We start from the raw sequence: 22,458 nt of genomic DNA on the forward strand, positions 1-22,458 counted from the left end.
GTTGTTATATCCCGTGACAAATAGAATTTTTCTTCAATCGTTGTTTAATTTTTTTATAGTTATGATATATATGAAGCGTATGTGTGCAAACTTTGTTTAACAGTTGTTTCAAGGGCGACAAACTCCGAACAAACCTGGTTATTATTCAGGCAAACTCTGGAATGGTGTACGTGGATGAAATAGTCACTTTTTAACATAACACGCACTTTGTAAACCTTTTTTTTTTTTTTTTAATATTACTTTGTACAATCAGTTCGCGAAAACAACAGATTAATTTTAATACGTAATGTTAGCGCGGGAAATTAGATGAAAAAAAAATCCCTCACTATAAAGGCCTATGCCATTCATAACTTTATTTTAATAATTTGTTGTCTGCTCAGTTCAATAAAATCAATGAATTCAAAAAATGTTTCTACGAAAAATTTGAATTGTTGATTGGGTTACTAAAACTTTGTTTGAATGCCCTCTACTTTTCATAAGGTCCCAATGCCTGTTAGATCCACCCCTTATGAGTAAAAACCGGGAGAATCTGACTCAGTTTGTGACGTCATTAAAATATCTATTTTTAAATCCGGAACCATGTGACCAAACATACTATTTACCAAGATGGCGACGTTCCTTGCAGTTCCCCTGAAACAAACTCAGGAAGTTGAATTGATAAAACCTTTAAGAAGTTTCATCCAAAATACTTTTAGTCAAGTAGAACCAGACGACTACAACCATGCCCTCAACGAGTTTAGCAAATTAAGGAATTTAATGATCGCTAAATCTGTTGACAAGCACGAATCGGCACTGGAAGTCCTATACCGGTTTGTATTACAAACTTTATTATTGATTTATTCATTGAATGGGACCTAATGTGTTTGTGGTTCATTTACTTCAATAGTAAATTTACTAACGGCTTCTTTTAATTCGAAAAATCTTTCAATGTAAACATCAGTAATGAGTATGTTGCAATATTGATGAGTCATGAGCCCCTGATTCTGATCCTCTGTCCCGTGTTTTCATCAAATGCTAGAAATCCTCATACTCAATTAAACTTGTTTTTTATCAATGTTAAGCAGAGTGAAAAATTCCTTTCATTAGTTTAAATTACATCCCTAAAATTACATTTCTTTGGACAGTTCAGAATAGAATATTATGATGTCAGACCAGACTATAAATGCTGGCATCTGATACATATACATGTAGCTCCGTTGGTAGACCACCTGACTAAAGAATTGGTTCAAATACTGATTTGTTTCATCCCCATCATTTCTCATATCCCATGACATGTGTTGCCGAAACTTTTTTTACTGACAGATTAATTCCTGTGAGGGTAGAAAATGGGATCATTATGGGGACGGGCGGGGGAATGTGTTGCTCCGACCTGGTGACCAGCTTGAAGGTTGGCACTAGATAGCTCAGTCATAGTCTGACTAGATGGGGCCCAGTTTCAAATCCTGGTCCAGTCATTTCACACCAAGGATTATTTCTTGCCTGTGTATTGTTACATAATTTTTCCAACACACATTAAAATTATACTAGCATACAAAAAATGACTAAACGATGATCAGGTGAGAAATGGTACTCCGTGAGAATAAGTCGCACACTAGTACTACATGTATAACTACAAATAAGCTGGCAAGATCTGAAGAGCATAGCAGTTCCCATACAAATAGACCCCAGCATTGTGCTTCTTACTCTGGCATTATTATCATATTAACTATAGACTTAGTAAGACAGAACAGTGGGTTTCAACATTTTTCACCTCATCTTTAGTTTCAATCTTAAAACAGCGAAAACAGGTAGCTGTTCAGAAGTGATAAATTGACTGCTTGAATATCCAAGTCTCGATAATCCCCTATTATTTGATTTTTTGCAAATATTAAGGGTTTATTAGAATACACACAAAACTCATAATAAATTAAATATTATTGAATGTCAAAATTCAAGGTGTTGAAATCTGATTGCATGAGCTTAAAATCAACACAATGACTGAGACACAGTGAGTTTAGTTGCATTGTGAAATAGGTGGACTAATTTAACATGGAGCACAAATCGGCACCAAAAAATTGAAAATATTGCTGAAATGAAACATTCAAGTTTTAATTATTGACAAGCTTTTACACTAATAATGTGTACATGTGTATCAGCTTATTTCTACAATTTCACCTTTATTACTCATCATTTTTTAAATCTTTGAACCATTTGACATATATATATAGTTAATTAGTATAGTTTTAAAACATTCAATTCCATCAATATAGCTAATCATAAGCCTGTCTAGAAAGCAAAGAGTAGGTTACCAGCTGTTACAGAAGAATTAGATGATATATGTCTTCTGTCGGTGTGTAATTACATCATGTAGGCGTTTAAAATGGTGATTGTCAAAAGATTGTCAAACTTCACTCACCATGCACAGGGAGATATTAATGAAGATTTCAAAGGAATTTCATGTTCAGAAAGCTGTTTTAACTTAATTTCAAAATTGTCAGAAGGTTGCATTTCATTCAAGGAAAAGAAGTGTATATTCTACACCTATTTTTAATTTGAGGCAGTGTAATTGTACAGGATGTGTACTAGTCATAAGATCAACCTATGTACAAATAGGAGCAACTCAGCTCAAAGGATGTTAACTGTGACAAGTATCGTAAAATGAAAATTGAAAATATTTACTGTTATAAAAATTTTTAAAAAGTTTGTACAGAAAAGAACTTATATAGTCCATGAGAACAAAAATCCACTTGCATTAATAATTTTAAAGCACTAGATATCTTCTTTAAGTACACTTGTACTGGTATATGAATTGGTACAGAATGACATATAAAAAATATAATGGAAAAGTCTGCAAACATATAATATTGTAATCTGTTATATATACCAGTAATTGAAACAATTATGTCATTGACAAAAATATTGATATATACTTTTGACTTGTTCATGTTTCAATATTAATCTTTATTTCAATTTCCATTATAAACATTTATGGTACATTTTGTAACTATTTACCAAGGAGTTTTGCTTTTAAATATGTTAAACAAACAATAACCTCTATATTTCCTTCATTTTTTTATCTTTAAGGTCTTAGTGATGTAGTTATTGATAATTAAGCCCATGCATTCTAATGTACTGTAAACTTGTAACATGAGATAACCAATACACACGCACTGAACGTGTCCAATGTCACATGAATTCATTCATGCATTGTTCATATTTATTGATTATTATTGATATGTATGTACTGTGGTAAATAAATACACTGGTATGTTAATATGTACATTATTATTTTTACAGGTATTATGACCAGCTTTGTGCAATAGAAAACAAACTCCCAATAGCCGAAAACCAGGTAACTTTCCTCATGAAAGACATTGAAGCTTCAATTTAGGTTTGATAACCGGTACATGTATTACATGATGTCATCTTCTTTATTGGCCAATGAGGGGACAATTAGGAAGGGACGATGACACAATCTTTAATTCTGTTAACATCAGATCAGTATTTGTTTGCACTCAATGAAATCATTAACTTGTCATATATCCTCTTTTTTCAGATTCGAGTTAATTTTAAGTGGAGAAATGCTTTTGACAAAGAATCCCTATTTGGTGGAAAGCAGATTCTGGGTGAGTGTCGACCTGTCTATAAGTCTCTGAGGAGTGAACAATAGATAGGAGTGAACAGTAAATATAGTGAATAGAAAAAACAATGGAGTTGAGTTTAACATGTTGTCATTGTATACATTTATTTAATACAGTACTAATAGTCTCTAGAAATATCAACAAGTGAATGAGAATAGGATTCTTTCTAAACTTTTTATATAGACAACTTCATTAATCTTATTAATTACAAAAATAGTAAACTGATGTGTAAAAAGTTAGATTTGGTATTAGCAATAATAGACATGACTTTTGATACGATGAATATAGAAGGTAGACAATTTACCTGTCCGTCAGTGATTTTATCTGTGATGTAATGGTTTCCTGTAGGTATTGCCTCTGGTGCTTATGAGAAGGTGTGTATTCTGTTTAACATTGCTGCCCTCCAGAGTCAGATAGCAGAGGTTCAGAACCATGACAGTGATGAAGGACTCAAAACCTCGGCCAAGTATTTCCAGGTAAACAGTCACTGAGATCTACTTATCCTATGGATTGAATAGTGAAATCAAAAATATATGTACAAAATGTGATGTCATGTGTGTCAGTCTCGGGTCCACTGTAAACATTGAATCGTATCTTTACTTCTGTTACATTTCGTAAACAATAGTCATTGACAAGATCATCACCCTAGGTTAAGACCAAGGCTCTATTAATCATGTAGTGTTAATTCATTAATTATATCAAAATCTACTGTACCCATTGACATGTAACAGACATACTGCTTACTCGGTATATGATTTTCTTAGAAAATACAGCAGTGAACAGTTGCAATACAGTTGTGAACAGTTTTACCATTTCAAAATTTTTCTAAAAAAAAAAAAACATCGAATAACTTTCAGGAATTTTTTGTGTGTGATTTATGTAAGAGTTTTCATATTTTTCCAGATGGCTGCAGGTATATTTGGACATCTCAAAGACATTGTCCTCTCACATGTTCAGCAGGAGCCCACCCCTGACTTGAGTCCAGACACACTCAATGCTCTGAGTGCACTCATGGTGGCTCAGGCTCAGGAGGCTATCTACAGGAAAGCTGCTGCAGGTAAAGGCATCAGACAGTGCCACAAGTGTTAGATCTTGGTTTGTGTATTATACAACCCAGGATCAATCTTGCTTACTTGCAATATGAACTGCAATTTTCAGTTCTGATTTTTTCATTGTAAAGGTACTACTTCATTGACAGAAAAAAATCTATATGGTTCATCTACAAACTTCTCTTTGGATATTTTTTTTATAAGAAACACTATTGAAAAGCTCTCGTGTAAGCAAAATTACATATCAGTTATCCTGTAAAAAAAAAAATTGTTTGCTTATATTCCATAGTAAGAAGTTTGTTTTTTGTCAAATTAAACTCTTTGTTTAATCTTGTCATAAGGGTTTAGGTTACATGAAAAATAAATAATAATGGGACATTTTTGCAGCAAAATAAAAAGATTCTTTAGAGTGTATGTCCAAATTAAGGTAACAATATTGAGGTAAAAAAAATGAGGTAAATAATTGGTACATCTATGACTTATTATTTACCAAATATATATTTGTATTGTAAAGTCTATGCATTAAAAGGAAATTAAATGAACTGCTTAGGTATGCAACATATCGTATGCAAATTCACAAGCAATCAGTTTGCTTTTCTTCCTGAGGAAGGAAAGAAAATGAATGTTGCTTTAAACATTTTCAAGGAATGCGTTCTAAAGAAAATATTTTATTAAAGATTGACTTGATTACAGATAAGATGAAGGAGGCCATGGTAGCTAAGATTGCCCACCAGTGCTCCGAGCTCTTCAGTGATGCCATGAAGCTGATGCAGCTGGCTTCCCTCAAAGATCTGTGGCCAAAGGTCAGTTCTGTTGGTGAAATGAACAAGGATTAACATTTCCCCTTTGACCCTTAATGTTATTTTAGACAAAGATTATTAAACAAAGGTTATTGCTAATATGTAAAACCTAATTCATACAAGTTAAAATCAATTCAGTTTGATGTATATTAACTTCTTTACTTTGAGAAAAGACTCATAGTGGAAACCCCACTGTGTGTCTAACTTTTACTAGGTTTTTTGATGAAAGTAAATATGTACATTGCTTATGAGAACATACTTTGTATCACATTTCAAGCAAATGTACTAGGTTTATACTGCAAGTACAGATATCTTTGAGATATGTTCTTACTGTAAATCTGTTCTGTGGTGACTTATTTACAGGACTGGCTGCCATTGGTTGCCTGTAAACAAGCAGCGTACCACGGCATGGCAGAGTTCTATCAGGGCTCCGTTGCCCAACAACACAAGACATATGGAGAACAAATTGCTCACTTACAGGTACATGTTTTTAAGACACTTGTACTTATATGAACTAATTGAATATAAAACATTTATATTGCTGTATTGTATTGTGAAAAGCACATTTTTTGAAGTGTTACAAGTGATGCGTAAAACCATCTTCTGAAATTCTGAAAAGAAATAGTTTAATGTGATATGGCGATCACCAATCAACATGAGCCAGTTGTTAATTTGTTATGGATCTTGTTAATTCATTGCCAAAAAGACAAATGTAATTATGATCTTTCCTTCAAAAGCATATCTCTGAAACAAATGTAAATAAATTATTCCTGAAGTTACAGTCTGACTGAACTTTTTATGTAATTCAGAAAGCCAACGAGCTTCTGACAGCTGCTCAGACCAGGGGAGGAGCAGCATTTGCCTTCAAGAATGAGCAAGGAAGAATCCAGAGAGAGCTGCAGGCAGCCAGAAAAGACAATGACTTTATTTATCACGACAAGATTCCTGACCTGAAGACCTTACCAGCCATCGGCAAGGCTGCTATTGCTAAACCGACAGCATTCCCCACCAAACCCATGAGTGAAAAGTTTACAGGTCTGCTTATGTTTGTGTCACTGTTTGGTACTGTAAAAGTATTATATTTAGAAAATATGATATTTAGCAAAAATTTATTTTTTCAACAGGTTAGTGTGGATTTGATTTAGTGCATTCCTGAATGTACCTATTTATCAATATATATTTACGGGTATGTGTTTGACATTTGGTGGTGTACTTGATTTAGTGGAAGTTGCATTTTGCCAAAAATGCTAATTAAAATACACAGCCAAATGTAAAAAGTTAACAGTATTCTTTTTTACGTAAAAATGTAGTGTACATGTGAAACAAAGTAAAAAGAAGGGTTTTTTGGTATTCTCCGAAATGTCATGACACTACTGTCCCAGTTTGAAAGCTTATTACAGGTGTTAACACAATGATTCAAAATAACACAATTGGTTTTATCTAAACATGTATATTTGACATTGTAGATCTGTTTGAGAAGCTTGTTCCGATCCCCGTGTATGAAGCCTTGAATGCTTTTGAAAACAGGAAAACACAAATTGTTAACACAGAGATTGGTCGGTTACGAGAACAGACACAGCTCATGAACAGGTAAGAATGTCTTGTAGAATACTCTTGAACAAGTGGGCATCTTTTGTAGAATGCTCTTAAACAGGTGGGAATGTTTTGTTCATAACTGAACCTTCACGATTATTAAAGTAATCCTTTTTGGTTTCAATTTTTTGCAGCATTTTAGCTTCCCTAAACCTGCCTGCTGCTTTGGAGGATTTGTCTGGTCAGAAAGTTCCCCAGTCAGTGATAGAGAAAGCCCAGCAGATTAAAGATATAGGGGGAATTCAGTTCCTTAATAAACTAATGAATGATTTACCAGAGTTATTGCAGAGGAATAGAGAAATCCTTAATGAGGTACAAGAAATCAGTTTTTGTACATTTGAAATGTTGTTAGAGAAATGCCCTTCATTTAATTATTTGGGCATGGAAATCTTAGTTATAGAATTTACAAAGATATCAGACACCAGTAATAAAGAAGTATTTTTTAAATGTAATGTCAAGAACTTAGGTGTTATCAAATTTTATACATTGTGTTGAAGTTGATCTGACCTTGTATACATATGTATCTTCATGTTCCCAGGCTAGTTTGTATAGTTTATAGTTTTCATAGATATTTTTCAATGATAGGTTAATTATCTTTAAACTCATGGTAAATTCAGCATAATTGATAATGGTACGTAGTAGTTGCTCATTTAGAAATAATGTCCATATGGTTATGAATATCAATGAGATTTTCAATGTATGCATCTGGTCCCATCGTTACCAAAATTTTCAAATCACTCAACTCAGTCCTCAATTCAAATCCTTATAAGGAAAGTGCATTAATTTGAGGTCAAACTCAGATTTGAGGCTGAGTATTAACTTGAGGAAAGTTGGTGACGGCAGGGCCTGAACAACTGACATCTTGCACTCATTAAAAATGCATTAAAACAAATTTTAAAATTCATTTTTGTAGTGCATTAAAATGGTTGATGATGAGGAGGCATCAGACAAACAGCTCCGAGAACAATTCAAAGAGAGGTGGTCACGTACTCCGTCCGACAAGCTGACGCAGCCAATGAGAGACGAGAGTATGAAGTACAAACAGATCCTGGACACCGCAATCAACGCAGATCGCATCGTACAGGAAAAATTCCAGAAGCACAAACAAGCTATAGACTTACTGTCAAAATCACCTGTAAGTGTCATTGAAGTATAGTATAGTATAGTACCTTCTTGCTATTAAAGAGGTTCCCTACAGTTTTCCAACCTTATATCTGTCTTAATAATGGTTGTACTGACATGAAAGTTATTTCCCATGTACGGTATATTGCCAATAAGGACAATTACGCTTATCAGGGAATCTTTGTTGTTGTTTAATACAAGCTAATGTGGCATTTACTTATACTGGAAATAATTTCTTTAGTGTTTTTCCCTCGAAAGATATTCTGATACACAATGAATTTTTCTTGTGCATGCGTGTGTGAATGTGTTTGTGTATATGCAAATGTAGGTAGTAAGTCCCACAAAGATTTATTGTCCTTTTGATTTGTTGAACACTTAATATCTATTTGTTGTTTTCAGGGAGAAATAGAAAAGGCCCTCCCTTCTGGTGGTGGAGCACATGCCTCGGAGAGCAGTGGGGTGGTGCAGAAACTTCGCAAATTGATGGAGGAAGTAGAGACTATTAAGGCAGAGAGAGAAGTCATAGAAAATGAATTCAAAGAGGCCAAGTTTGATATGAGTAAGTAAAAATATCATGTACAGTGTTGTCAATGTCCGTTACTAATTGTTTTAAACATCAAAGGTTTTCTAACTACACTGGAATATTCTGAGCTATTGAGTAATGCACAACTTTATATTTTCCATGCAGTTTAATCAACATGGTGTCATCAATTTTTATTTTTAAAAAATGGTGAAATCATATTTATGCAGTTTTCACTCTTTAAATTCTAACGTATAGAATCAAGAGACTCTTTAGATGTATCAAACTCATAGTCTTTTTCAAAATATAACAAAAAAATTTAGGTCACTTTTTAAAAAATTCTATATTGTCAAAACTAAATAATTTGTACAGATGCTAATTGCTTAATTTAATCTGCATGTCATTTTCTTTTGAAGCAAGCAAGTTTTTCTCTGCATTAGCATCAGATGGTGCAATAAATGAAGAAATGTTATCAGCAAGTGAATTAGACCGAATTTATGGACCGTTACGACAACAAGTGAATGAAAGTCTACAAAAGCAGGACTCTGTGATGTCACAAGTTCAGGTAAACATTAGACAAAAACTGTATATCAGAGTATGAAGAATCCAAACTCATGAATGTTCAGTTTCTGAAATTCTCACTATAAAATGCTGCTGCAGGAATTGATTTAAGTACCATATTGAAAAGGGGAATAGCTCTATTTTTCAATTTAAAGTTAAAAATAAATCTGAGTTATTCCCCTTTTCAAATCAAAATAAAATACATGTTTCCAAGTTATATAATATTCTAAAATTTTTGTTAAAAAGTCAATTGTTGTTCACTGAAAATGATAGAGAACAAACAGGTTAATGATATTTAAAAAAAGCTGTAAGCAATTTCTGGATACATTTCAATTGTCCGACTTAAAAAAAAAAAACCTATGATAATTCTTTTTGACAGTACATGTTTATGCATGAACAAAGTGTATTTTATTAAGTATTATCGGTATTTTTCAAACTTAGATTTTGAACAATTATTATTTTTCAGAAACTTTATTTTGTACATTATTTCACATTATTAGCTGTGTATTTTTTTTTCTTTTTTTGAAAGAGAAAAGCATTGGAGCTTTTGTTTGTAATTATTTTGCACTCTGATGTGGTTGAAATGCTTGAGTTATTTCTCTTTAAAGACGACTAATATGGAGTTCTGTCAAGCCAAAGCTTCTGATCAAAGTGGAGCACAGCGTGAGGCCATGTTGAAGGATCTGGCTGCAGGCTTCGATATGTTTATGGAACTGAAGAGTAACTTAGAGGAGGGGACCAAGGTAAACCATTGTAATATTCCAGTTACAATTGTAAATAATGCCAGCAACATTTATAAAAACGATACCAGTTACAAATGTAAAAATGCCAGTAACACTTGAAAAAAAAAATACCAGTTAAATTTGTAAAATATAAGTAGCAATTGTATATGGCACGCCAAATTCACAAAAATGAGCTAAACACAGTTTCACAGTCGATAAACTAGGTTTATCGACTGTTAATTATAGTTTACGGATCGTAAACTATAGTTACCGACGTAAATCTATTTTTCAAATCTGTAAACTATAGTTAACGCGATAATCTATGTTTCATATCTGTAAACTATAGTTAACACTGAAAACAATCATTTGCGTTTGTTAAACATAGTTTATCTGATAAATAGGGTTTTATGATCAGTAAACTACGGGTTACAAATCTAAAGCATGCCAAATTCACATGAATTAGCAAAACATAGTTTCACAGTCGATAAACTAGGTTTATCGGCTGTTAACTATAGTTTACAGATCGTAAACTATAGTTACTGACGTTAATCTATATTTCACATCTGTAAACTATAGTTTACGAATGCAAATCTATGTGTTTCTGTCTGGAAATACATGTTAACAATTGATTTTGCTGATAAATATAGATTCACATCTGTAAACTATAGTTTAGAGTTGATAAATATAGTTTCACAATTTATTTGCAATCGTGAACTATAGTTTAGAGTTGTTAATCATAGTTTCACAATGGTGAAACTATATTTATCAGATAAAGTATGTTTTACAATCGCAAATGATTGTTTACAGTGTTAACTACAGTTAACAGATGTGAAACATAGATTATCGCGTTAATGTTGTTAACTATAGTTTTCAATCCGTAAACTATAGTTTACAGTCAATAAACCTAGTTTATCAACTGTGAAACTATGTTTAACTCATTTTTGCGAATTTGTCTGATAAATGTAGTTTCACGATTTGTGAAACTATAATTAACAACTCTTAACTATAGTTTACGATTGTAAAATAAAATTAACAAATGTGAATCTATATTTATTAGCAAAATCTATTGTTAACGTTTTTTACAGATAGATTAACTATGATAATCATTCGTAAACTATAGTTTACATTAATGAAATAGAGTTTCACAGATGTAAACTATAGTTAACGAATCGTTTACTATAGTTTAGGATCCGTAAACTATAGTTAACAGCTGATAAACCTAGTTTATCGACTGTGAAACTATGTTTAGCTCATTTTTGTGAATTTGGCATGTTATAATTGTAAGTAATAATTGTAAGATGCAAGTAAGATACAATGTACCAGTAATACATGTACTAGTCATGTTTTATGTCCTAAAAACACACCAGCAGAGAAAAAGCAAATCCTGAAATTATGAATTAATTCTTATGGTTCCTTGATTTCAAGATGCTATATTTGATTTTTAACCATTTCACATACATATACCTATAAATCTTATTCTTGCATATTTTCTATCGTACATGTGGTTAAAAAACTTTTTTAATTGCCTTCCATATGATTTGTTAGAACTATCAGATGGCATCTGGGGTAAAAGTAGGCTTGTATTAGAAGCATTATTGATTTAGAAGCTACAAGTATATCTCTCTATAATTTCAAAGACAAAGGCAAAAATGATATTATATCAGATCTATATAACAGTATGACTCATAAACATTAACTTATTTTCAGTTCTACAATGATTTGACACCACTACTAGTTCGTCTACAGAACAAGATCTCTGACTTCTGTTTCGCACGAAAGACAGAGAAGGATGAGTTGATGACCGACCTACAGAAGTCTATTGCCAACCAGCCCACAGGCCCTGCCCCTCCCCCTCCCAGCTACCAAAACCCCACAGGTGAGGTCTCCTTCATTTTGTAGATTTTTTTCAATTTGCTACTTTTTTGTTGGTTTTAGACATTTTAGATTTTTTTTATTGTATCTGTTGTTTGGTAAATGAGTAGCATGTGTTTGCAGAATATTGGCCAGAAAATATTAATATTGCTATGATTTTACAGTTTTGTATCAAAAAGACTGAAGAACAAAATAATTTGTGAAATAATAATACTTGAATAGTCCCTGAATAATATCCTTGCAAACATGCTCCTCATTTTACAACACCTCATCTATTTCCATCTTTTCATTTTGCACTTTGATGTTATATATTACAGTAAAACACTGGTTATAGCAAACATGCTTTCAGTGAATTCACACTTACAGCTAAATCATTTTTACTCCCCAAAGTCCTTAAGTCTATAAAATACATAATGGATATAACAAATTATGTTTAAAACAAATCAAATTTTGTATGACCTTTGCACTTCGCTACAGGAGTGTTTTACTGTATTGAGTTTGTATTGTTTTTTTACTATTCATCCTGTGGGTTGTTTTAGCTACCACTCAAAATCGAGCCCCACCAGCTCGACCACCACCACCTCAGTTCTCTACTGCTTCCTCGGGCCCACCACCCACGGCCAGTACACCAAGTGGTGCTCCAAGCTCCCAGGCAGGGGCTCCGCCATACTCCAGTGCCCCCTCAGGGGCCCCTCCTGCAGGGGCTTACTCCTACACAGGGGGCCCCGCTCCTCCACCGTATATGTCGGGTAAATATCTTCATGTCCTTGTCAAATAATGGTAGTTGCATTTTCTGGCCAACAGAATGTTTGATATGCAGCTTAATTTCTTAACATCTTTAGTAATTAATGTCATAAACAAGGAAGAGGATTTTAATAAATTCATACCGGAATTTCCAGATCTTTTATCTTGGTCCTCTTCAACACAAAATTATTTGTATTTCAGTGTAATGGTATATTACCATCAAAAACATGTGGAAGATTAAATGCTGCAAATCAAAATGGCTTTGGAATGGTAGCTTTTAAAGACTGCTGCATGATGATTAATTACCCCAGAGCTAGCATGTATAGATAGGCAGTTTTGATATACATGTAATTCATTACCGGTAATTGGCCCTGAAAATATTAAAAAACAACAATGAAATGATTCACCCTATTGCGCCTTATGTTACAACTATGTAACCCAGGTTTTTAGGTCAAGGATTCAATGTCATGATGGTTGTGGTGATGTGTCTAACCCTTGACTCAAAGTCTTGGAAAAAGTTTCCTTGTTAAATGTAGCTTTATCCAAATTAAAGAACAAGAACTATGTTAATAGATGGTAAACATATGTACATTAGTATGTATGTATGAAAGCCCCAAACTTTTTCAGCCTTGACTCTTTAGAGAACAGATTCTAATTATTAGACTTTTCATCAAAAATTTAGGAGACTGTTCTGTGGGATACATTATACTGGTAGTTTACTCTTTTATCTTTTGAAATTCACTTTTAAGGTTTTTTTTATACATTTTCTAGCTTCATTGATATTGTGTACATAATGTACATATTATATACCGGTACTCATTTCAATGAAAATCATTAACATTCATAGAATATGTTTTTTGTCATCTTCCCAAGTCAAGGGTTTCTGATGTAGAGTGGAGCGGATCAGAAACTCTTGAGTTGGGAAGATGTTTTTATGTATTTTATGGGGTATATTTTGTGTGTGATTTTTTTCATTGTTTTTTTTTTTAATGCTTATTTTCTATATTAATTCAAATTATGTTATTAGGACCAAAAACCAGTTCCCCAACTAGTACTACTAACACAAGTAGCACAACAGGTACCAGTTTAATTTAATGCATCCACTGTCAGATCCTATCCTATCCAAGCCCTTAATTAACCTATATAATGACATCAATGGCACTTGCCATATGTGTTCCTTTTCCTTCTTGTCTAAGCACTTGCTATATTTTTCCATTCACCCTTGTCTAAGCAAAAAGTTCTTCGCACTTACACATTTCACTACTAATATCTTTGACAACTGAGTTGTGTATTATTGACTGAACCATTGATATTTACACAGAGTTTTCTAATCTCAAGACAATTGACAGTTTTGTAGAATTCAGGTTAAGCAAAGTTGATCATTATGTTTTCATTGGAAAACAAACAAATTCATCATGAAAATATGATTAATGAAATAATTGCTGTATTGTACAGGTAACAGACTTAATGGCTTATAACTGATCATGATTGATACGCATGTGATGGAGTCTAAATTACCTTAATTAGCTTCATAACAAATGTAATATTAATGTACACATATATACACAAATTTTCCTGGAAGTAATTTATAAAGTGTATCATATTGTGTATTACTTAGTATATATACCATCTGTCAAAACACATGTTGTCACTGAGCTACCAAGGATGGCATGCTATCGTGCATGCATTCTAGGAAACTTATACAATTGTTTATGTTATCTTATGTTATTCAAGTTTGTACAAATCTTTTGCTTTTATTTGAAGGAAGTTAATTTATAGTCTTAACTAACCGCTAGAAGGAAGTTAAAATTCACTATCAAAAAATAGAAGTACCAGGTACTTGTACATGTATATTACAGTGTTAAAACATGGATATTTTTGGATAGCTTCAATTTTAATCAGTTCCAATGGTTTCATTAATATTTGTGAGCATCAGTTTTTTGTGGATTTGGTAAAATTCGCAATTTCAAGGATATGTGAATTTGTCTTCAGAGATCATATCAATATAATATGTTAAAAGAAATTGCACTTCAATGAACATTTAATTGTTCTGTGAATCAACTGAACATTTTGAGATCCACAGAAATTGGAATACCGGTATAACAAATATTGATTAAACCACAATGACTGGTTTTCACTTCATTTGTAACACAGGTCAAGTAGACATACCAGTCCTTGTAAATTTCGTATAATAAAATGATTCCTTGATCAGTTGACTTTGTGTAAGGTACATATAAATGTTTTTTATGACCGTCATATTAATAAAATGTTTAACTTTATATTTAAGCAAAAATAAAGTTTTATTTGAATTGTACTGTGTAAACATTGGCCGTTGTTTACATTTGACTGACAGACTGATTCTTTTTTTTTTACATGAATAGGCAGCCATCCTTCTGCTCCTCCCTCCCAACCCACCTCCCAAAACTACACAGGATCAGGTAAAAACATGACACACATCTGTAGGTAGTATCCAAGTCCCACAAAATGACAGCACACTTCTACCTCAATGAGTCACATTGTGACAAGGAAGAGGAAGATTGCATTGTATTCATGACTAGTTTATCTGAAATAGAAAGATTTTATTGTATACTGATTATTTATACCATCAAAACATACATTTATGTAGATAATTTATTATATTTAAAGCAATAGCTATCCTTTTCAGTATTTTATTAAAAATTATGCTACTGTAATTGTATACAAATGCCTTTAATTTGTTTTTATTTAAATGAATAGGTCAGCCATCATGGGGTAATGCCCCATACCCACAGGCTGGAGGAGGTTACCAGGGGATGCCAATGCCATCTATGCCATCTGGGTTTAATCCTTACAATCCCTATATGCAGTACCCTCAGCAACCACAACAGGGATTCCCCAACCAAGGCTATCCACAACAGGGATATCCCCAACAGTATCCAGGTCAAGGATATCCACAACAACAGCAACAATATCCACAACAAGGATATCCACAACAACAGTATCCCCAACAAAACCAGTGGAGATAAACAATGTGCTCTAGTTGATAGATGTACCAGTACATCGACTTCTGACTAACGGTATATCAAGTGATAGAGTAGACCAGGAAAGGATTTTCCTTGATAAAATGGTGTTACTGTGCTATTTGCTGTTATCTTAAAAATGTGATAATTTCTGATTTATTTATAGATACTTTGACTTGGGTTTATTTTAAGAAATGATTGCTAAGTAATTTCAGTCCATTGAAAGGTGTTTATTTTAGTACTGATGCATGTACGATCTGATAAATACATGTGCATGTAATCTGCAAATTTTGAGTTCCGTTGTACAAACAGCATAATTTTAGGAATATTGACAACACTGTATCATTAAATAAGATTAACTATTTAAAGAATCTGCACATGCAATTATACATGCATATACATTTTGTATAAAACAGCTTTGTCATATCAGTATCGGAGAAGTAAGAGTGATACAAGTTTTATTGTATGCAGTATGGGACACAAGTATGAATGGAATGTGTGGGGAGAAAACTGCGTGGTCTCCTTGATGATTTCTGATATGTGGATTAGGCTGGTGTCCCAATCCTGCCTTCCTTGTCTATATATACATGTAAATTTCCTGTGTTAAAGTATACTTACATGTAGCAATGTGAAGGTGATGTATTAAGTACTCATTAGTACTGATGACATACATAGGTAGATTCCAAAAGAATTCCACTATACCAAGAGATGTAGATCCATAGAATGGGAAAATCATTCTTAAGATATTTAAATACATGTATATTCCTTTTAACTATTGTTCTAATTTCAGAATGTTAGGTACAAGAAGAGAACATATACATGCTCAGAACCTGTATATAATGCTTAATATTTCCCTGATAATTTGTCCATTCATGCAGATGTACCTGCACAAGATCACTATTGAAATGTTTCCTTTCTCCTCTCATTTTGATTACAATCATAGCATTTCTCAATTTTAATTTTGTTTATTGATGTTAAAATCTTATCTAAGAAAGATTTTCAATTTTCAGAATTTTTATTATAGGTACCATAATTGTTTATCCTAAATAACTTTCGGTGAAGATGAATGCGATATGATTTATTGCAACTGATTTGGGTTAATTTTGTGTGTATCATGATGAATTAATGCTTGTTGTGTCTTTTATACATTACATGTGTATTTTGGCAAGATGGCATATGATTTAATATGCTTTTTTTTAAGTTTTAAAATACTATACTTTATTCAATTATGATGCACCACTAAAAGTTTTGTATTGCTGAACCCACTTGACATACAAATTTTCTGGTATTGAGTCAACAAATACAATAATCATAACAGTTTACATAACAACTTGTTTATTTTTATTGAGCAGTTGATGCAGGAGAAGAAAGCAAATAAGAAGTAATCTATAAATGTTTTACTTCTAGTCTACCTGTATTTGTCTCGCATGCTTATAGTGAACAAATATTGCAAGTGCAGAGTTGAAAAATAAGAATTGAATGTGGAGAATTATGGTATTGGTATGTTTTAATTACTTGTTATATCACAGTTTGCTGGTATAAGACAGCTGCTGGTGTCAAAGTATGGCTTGTATTGTTTAGTTATTTTTTTTTTAGGTAATGAGCTAAGATTGATTTGTTGCAACATTGCATTGCTGGGTTAAAGAATTGAATAGATGTGGGTAAATTCAAGCGTCTTCCAAATATGGAAACCAGCCAAGAGTTTTGTGTAAAAAACTACAATTGACATTTCATTTAAATTAGTGTACTTGCGAAGTCTTTTGTTGTTGTAAAAATACAAATGAAGTAACTGTAATATTCAGAATTTACAGACAAGTATGGGAAGAGCTTAGATCTTTGTAACATATTCCCAAGGCAAAAGAGAAGCCATACATGGACCTTTATGTTACAAATGTCAAGAGATGCTTTTATAAAAGGTCAAGTGTTTGAGATGCATGTTTGAGAATATGATTATTGAAAGATAAAAATTACTGACCATTTAGCAAGCATCCAGAAACTTTTCCCATGGGGTTACAAGGGATGTTTTTGTTACCCAGGAATAGTGGATAAAAGTTCATTATATTCATAAAACTTCCTCTGCTTAAAATTGTCAAATACGTGTATTACAATTTTTTACATAAGAAATTGTTTAAAATTTTATGGAAAAGTAAAAATCATAAAAGCCCCAGCTGAATTTGAATTATTCATAATTAACACTGCTCTATCTCGTTAGGTAACAGAAGAAAAGAAAAGGAAAAAATGATGAAATTATACTTCATTTTATTGTTTAGTTTTATGGGAAGTATGTTACATTATGGAGGTGCCCTGTACTTAGTTTGAATTTTCCGCTAGGTCTGCGTATGGAATGGATAGCAATGTCTCCAAGTATCATAGAGAAATCAGAAACCATGCAGCTGTCCTTTCGATATCAACATCTGCATGAGTGTTATAAGGTAACCATACAACTGATAAAAAGAAATTCTACTTATCTGAATTTTATAAGGAAATGTCTGTCATTTAGATATGAGCATCTGAATTTCATAAGGAAACCATACATTACACTGTACCCTAATAATATAAAAGAAAATGTGAAAAGTTGCAGTCATGAACAATATTATATCTTTAGACCAACAGATTTTCTATGCATAAACCCAAAGTATAAAATATCATCACATGTACCTTTTAAGGTCAGACGACAGGTTCCTCAATTTTAGACCTTTTCAGGTCAGACGACAGGTTCCTCAATTTTAGATAACTTTTTCCAGGAATTTGTTAATGGTTTACTACTACTTTGGCAAGCTTTCTTGCCAAAAATTAGTGTACCTTAAGCCTAAAAATAAAAGTTGTGTGTTTCGGGTAACCCGACCTAACCTACAAAAATGGCCGATCCTACCATTTTTAGATGATTGTACATTTTATCTATTTCCAATAAAAAATACGTTTTTAAATATGAAACAAACAAACATTCTTAGGATTCATGCAAAAAAAATATGATAAAATAAAAAAAATCCCTACCTACCTAACCTATTTTTTTCATCAGTGTTGCCCTAAACACAATTTTTTTTTTAGGCCTTACCAGGCATTTCTGCAAAATACTAGATTATGCAATTTCCTATATAATCTTGAAAATACACTTGAATTGCTGATATAAAAATAAATGCATCTACAGCACAGCGAAATTCACTATATAAGAACTATATTTCCGCCGGGGCGGGGCTTTGAACTCACAACCTCTAGAACCTATACGCTTCTGGCAGTGAGCGGCCATGGTTCTAACCACTCGGCCATATAGACATATAACCAAGTCAAGTAAATTTTGATCATTTTTAAAGTAATTAAAAAATTAATATTTTTTATTGCAACTCTTTATTACGAGGAGATACAAAATAGATTCTCGAGGAACGTCTCGTCAGACCTTAAAGTGGATAAACCAAAATATTTTGGCCAAATAATTGGTGAAATTTGCATGGGGGGGGGGGGGGGGTCATAAAGTCAGAGAATACGTAGCCAACCTTGGGCAATATATTATAATGACTACTTTTGTAAGAACTTTTAAAAAGTAGGTCATCTCAGAAACAATGTACTACTCCAACTTCAATGTCATGTAATTATTGCATAAAGCCTATAACGCACTGCATGCATGGTTAATAGTTTACCTCGATCTTCATGTTCAAATATTGGCTGATGCTCAAATATCCATCACATGAATGTCAATAATCCTTAGCATTTGGCTTTTCACGACATCCAGAATTTTCTTAAAATCTGTTTTAATTGGTTTTCATTTGTCAGGAAGAACCGCTAAAGGTAACATTTTAAAAGCTGCCAAAAACACACCATTTCAACATTTTACTGACATACTACTTTGGTGCAGCAACTGTTAATAATGGCATTTTATTTTTTATGTCCCTGGGCACATGGCATCATTGTACTCGATCAAATTCAATTCACTTATTTCTAAATCAATTTTCTCAAAGATAAATCAATGCATTTTCACCTCCATTAAACTCAAGTGGCGATTCTGATAAAGTTTAAATTGAAGTGAAAAGAACAAGAAATGATGTTGTATCCTTTTTTAATGAAACATAAACATCATCTTGAAATACATTATTTAAATGCCCTGTAGAAGTAAACAGTCGAGTGCAATTTCCTTTCAAATAAACTTGGATGAAAAATGGTTTTCGAACAAAGGAAAACGGTCCCTTCAACATGCATGCTGCAAGAACCAGATGGTTTGAAGCACTGAACATAATGGGAATTCTACAGAGAACTATCTCGGCACTAGTAGTTTGGTTTTCAGACATTGATTGGATTTCAGTCCACTGCACAAAATAGTTGCAACAGCACCAAGAAATCTGTTTAATATGACAATATGCACTATATATGAGTAAGTTTTCCTTGCATAAGAAAGTTGAAAACATCAAAATTTTACAATGTCTTAAATGCTTGCTTTAAAAGTTAAACCCAAATCAATTTCTGTTAATTTCTTGCATATAACAACCCACCTTCGCAAATGGAGAATCATCAATATAAAAAAAAAAGCATGATTAATGACAAGTGTCAAACACATTTAAGTCATTGAAAAAGGAAAGACAATGTGGCATCTATGTTTTTTCACAAATATCGTGCTTCAAAATAAATGAACAAATAAAATGTATAGTATAACAAAAATATCAAAAATCATTAAAACACCAATGAGATCAACTTGATATTTTTTTATTTTTTTTTACTCTATATTTTAAACAAAAAACAATAAAAAATATATAAAATACTAATGCCATAATTTTAAGAACACAAATGGCACATATTTGCTGCTAACAAAACCACTCTTTCCCTTTTCAAATCTGTTTACCATATTGACAGGTTAAATAATCCAACACAATCAACCCTTTACAAAAATTCCACATCCTTCAAAATGCATTTTTCCATTTCAATCATTTTGAATGTACAAAAAAATGCACAAAGTGAGGTACCAACATCATGCCTGGAAAAATTGTTAAAATTTAATTATCAGGTGGATTTCATCTTAACCAGTTCCTTTTTTAATTGTTCATTTTCTAATTTCAGTTTATCTTGTTCCGCTTCAAGTTTTCTAACAACATCCATATCCACGAACTCCTCGCCGCCGCTACTCAGTGAACCGGAGCTATCGTCAGCTGTATCATTATTCCGCCGAGCGCGCCGTTCCAACCGCTTCTGAAGTCTGTCCAGCTTGGTTTCCATTTCTATGTAATCTTTAATCAGTTCGTCCTTGCTCATTTTCTGCAGTCTCTCGGCATGCATATTATCATACGTCTCGGCAAATTCTTTTTCCAGGAATTCCTCCTCTTCGGAATACATTTCTTCCGAACTGTCACTCGTGGATCCGCTCCCGTCCGTAGATTCCCGTGAATTGTTTCGGTTGAGCTGTCCTTCGCCAATATTTGGATCCGCCTTTCCATGATCCTCCATAAGAAACTGTGTCGTGTTATAAGGTGCCACAGGGTGGCCATGTGCAAACGCCTCCTCGCGCTTCTGGTTCGCCCGTACAGTTTCCCTCTCTTCGAGCTCCCGACGTTCGTTCCAGCTAAGTTTTTCGTATGGTTTCCATTTCCTGTGGTGTTTACCGCCCTTTAGACGCCTCCTCCTTTTCTTCTTCTCCGCCGAATCGCACTGGTTTTCTGATTCACACCCTTCTTGTACCTCATTGTTGTTTTCTATTCCAAGGGGTTCTGCACGAGTGTCCTTTCTTTGTTGACATTCACGGGGGCTGCCATTTTCCCTTAATACGGAGGCCGAGTCCGATGTGGAATGAAAAATTATCTCTTCAGAGTTAATGGATAAAGTGTCACCCCGCGCTGGGCCCACTATCATATTTGCAAAATTTTTCATTGACATAATTTGCAGTCCAATCAATGTTACTTCTAAAAATAACACAAAAATTAATCATATTATATACGTGTAGTCAGCGTGTCTCGTTGTCCGTATGACAACTAAAGGCAAAATGGAAACTCGATGTTATATAGTAGAACTGGACTGTATACCTACGCATCACAATATAGGGCGAATGTCAAATATTTCAAGGAATTGCTTGAGACCTGAAGTAAATCGTCAATCAAAACAACGTGTGTTATGTTAATTACATATATTCTTTCAGTATACACAACAGAGAACTGTAAAGTAACATCATTAAACAAAATGTTCTCTAACGATTTAGTGTTTATCATCGAACGAAAATAGTCCCCTCTTTACTGCGTAGTAATATTGAAAGGGTCGTCACTCTAATATTTCTATCACGCAAGAGTGTTGAATGTTGTTTTTTAAATAGCAGCTTGCAAACGGACAATAAGTTATTTCTTATTTTTATGTTGGTAAAGTTTGATATTTAGAGTTTGAAAATATTTTTCTTTAAATTGTGAATCCTGTAATTTGTTAACCTTGTTCGAATGTACTTATTTTGATGCAAAATAAAATATTGTTTTATAAATAAATATTCTTAATTAATTGGTTAAGTTGTCATTTTGCAAAATCTTCATACATATAGCGGAAGCTTAATTTTGGCAAGAATTTTTTTTTCGAAATCTTTTATGCAGTATCATAAATAACTGACATTATATATTTATAATTTGATTTTGTGATCATGGTGGCATTGACATCAAAATACACGTAAATACTTGGTAGTGAACGGTTTCTTTTTACTAATGTTGCAATTTTGCACAAAAATCACGATTGAGTATACTAAACAGACGCAGTTTTCAATTGGTTCGTAACGTGACTTATAAAAATTGGTGTACTAAGAAACCCTAGTCTTTAAACGCTCGAAAGCTAAGCAATAACCAAATCATGTATATGCGTTTATGTGACAATCTACTGTATTTGAGATCCACCTTTACATGAGCCC

General features: G+C 33.0%; 2 protein-coding genes across 8 annotated transcripts; one reads left to right on the forward strand and one right to left on the reverse strand.

Annotated features, from left to right (window-relative positions):
- The first annotated feature begins 584 nt into the window (after positions 1-584).
- Positions 585-16,922, forward strand: LOC105327720 (programmed cell death 6-interacting protein). 7 transcript variants are annotated; one of them, XM_066085557.1, is made up of 19 exons: positions 585-809; positions 3,277-3,331; positions 3,536-3,605; positions 3,969-4,096; positions 4,524-4,677; positions 5,363-5,472; positions 5,833-5,949; positions 6,279-6,504; positions 6,936-7,059; positions 7,197-7,374; positions 7,976-8,197; positions 8,584-8,743; positions 9,121-9,269; positions 9,874-10,008; positions 11,695-11,863; positions 12,399-12,608; positions 13,631-13,681; positions 14,985-15,041; positions 15,340-16,922. In XM_066085557.1, the coding sequence occupies exons 1-19, from the start codon at positions 607-609 to the stop codon at positions 15,606-15,608; spliced, it is 2,787 nt and encodes a 928-aa protein (XP_065941629.1). In that variant the 5' UTR covers positions 585-606; the 3' UTR covers positions 15,609-16,922. The 7 variants fall into 7 exon arrangements, with proteins under 7 accessions (XP_065941629.1, XP_065941631.1, XP_065941630.1 ...); XM_066085559.1 differs by lacking the exon at positions 14,985-15,041; XM_066085558.1 differs by lacking the exon at positions 13,631-13,681.
- A 2,714-nt stretch (positions 16,923-19,636) lies between these two features.
- On the reverse strand, positions 19,637-21,566 carry LOC105327721 (protein HEXIM1). Its single transcript, XM_011428333.4, has one exon. It carries the CDS (start codon positions 21,453-21,455, stop codon positions 20,589-20,591), a length of 867 nt encoding a protein of 288 aa, XP_011426635.3. The 5' UTR covers positions 21,456-21,566; the 3' UTR covers positions 19,637-20,588.
- Positions 21,567-22,458: the final 892 nt, after the last annotated feature.

Source organism: Magallana gigas, chromosome 5, assembly GCF_963853765.1.
Source record: "Magallana gigas chromosome 5, xbMagGiga1.1, whole genome shotgun sequence".
NCBI classification, from domain to species: Eukaryota; Metazoa; Mollusca; class Bivalvia; order Ostreida; family Ostreidae; genus Magallana; species Magallana gigas.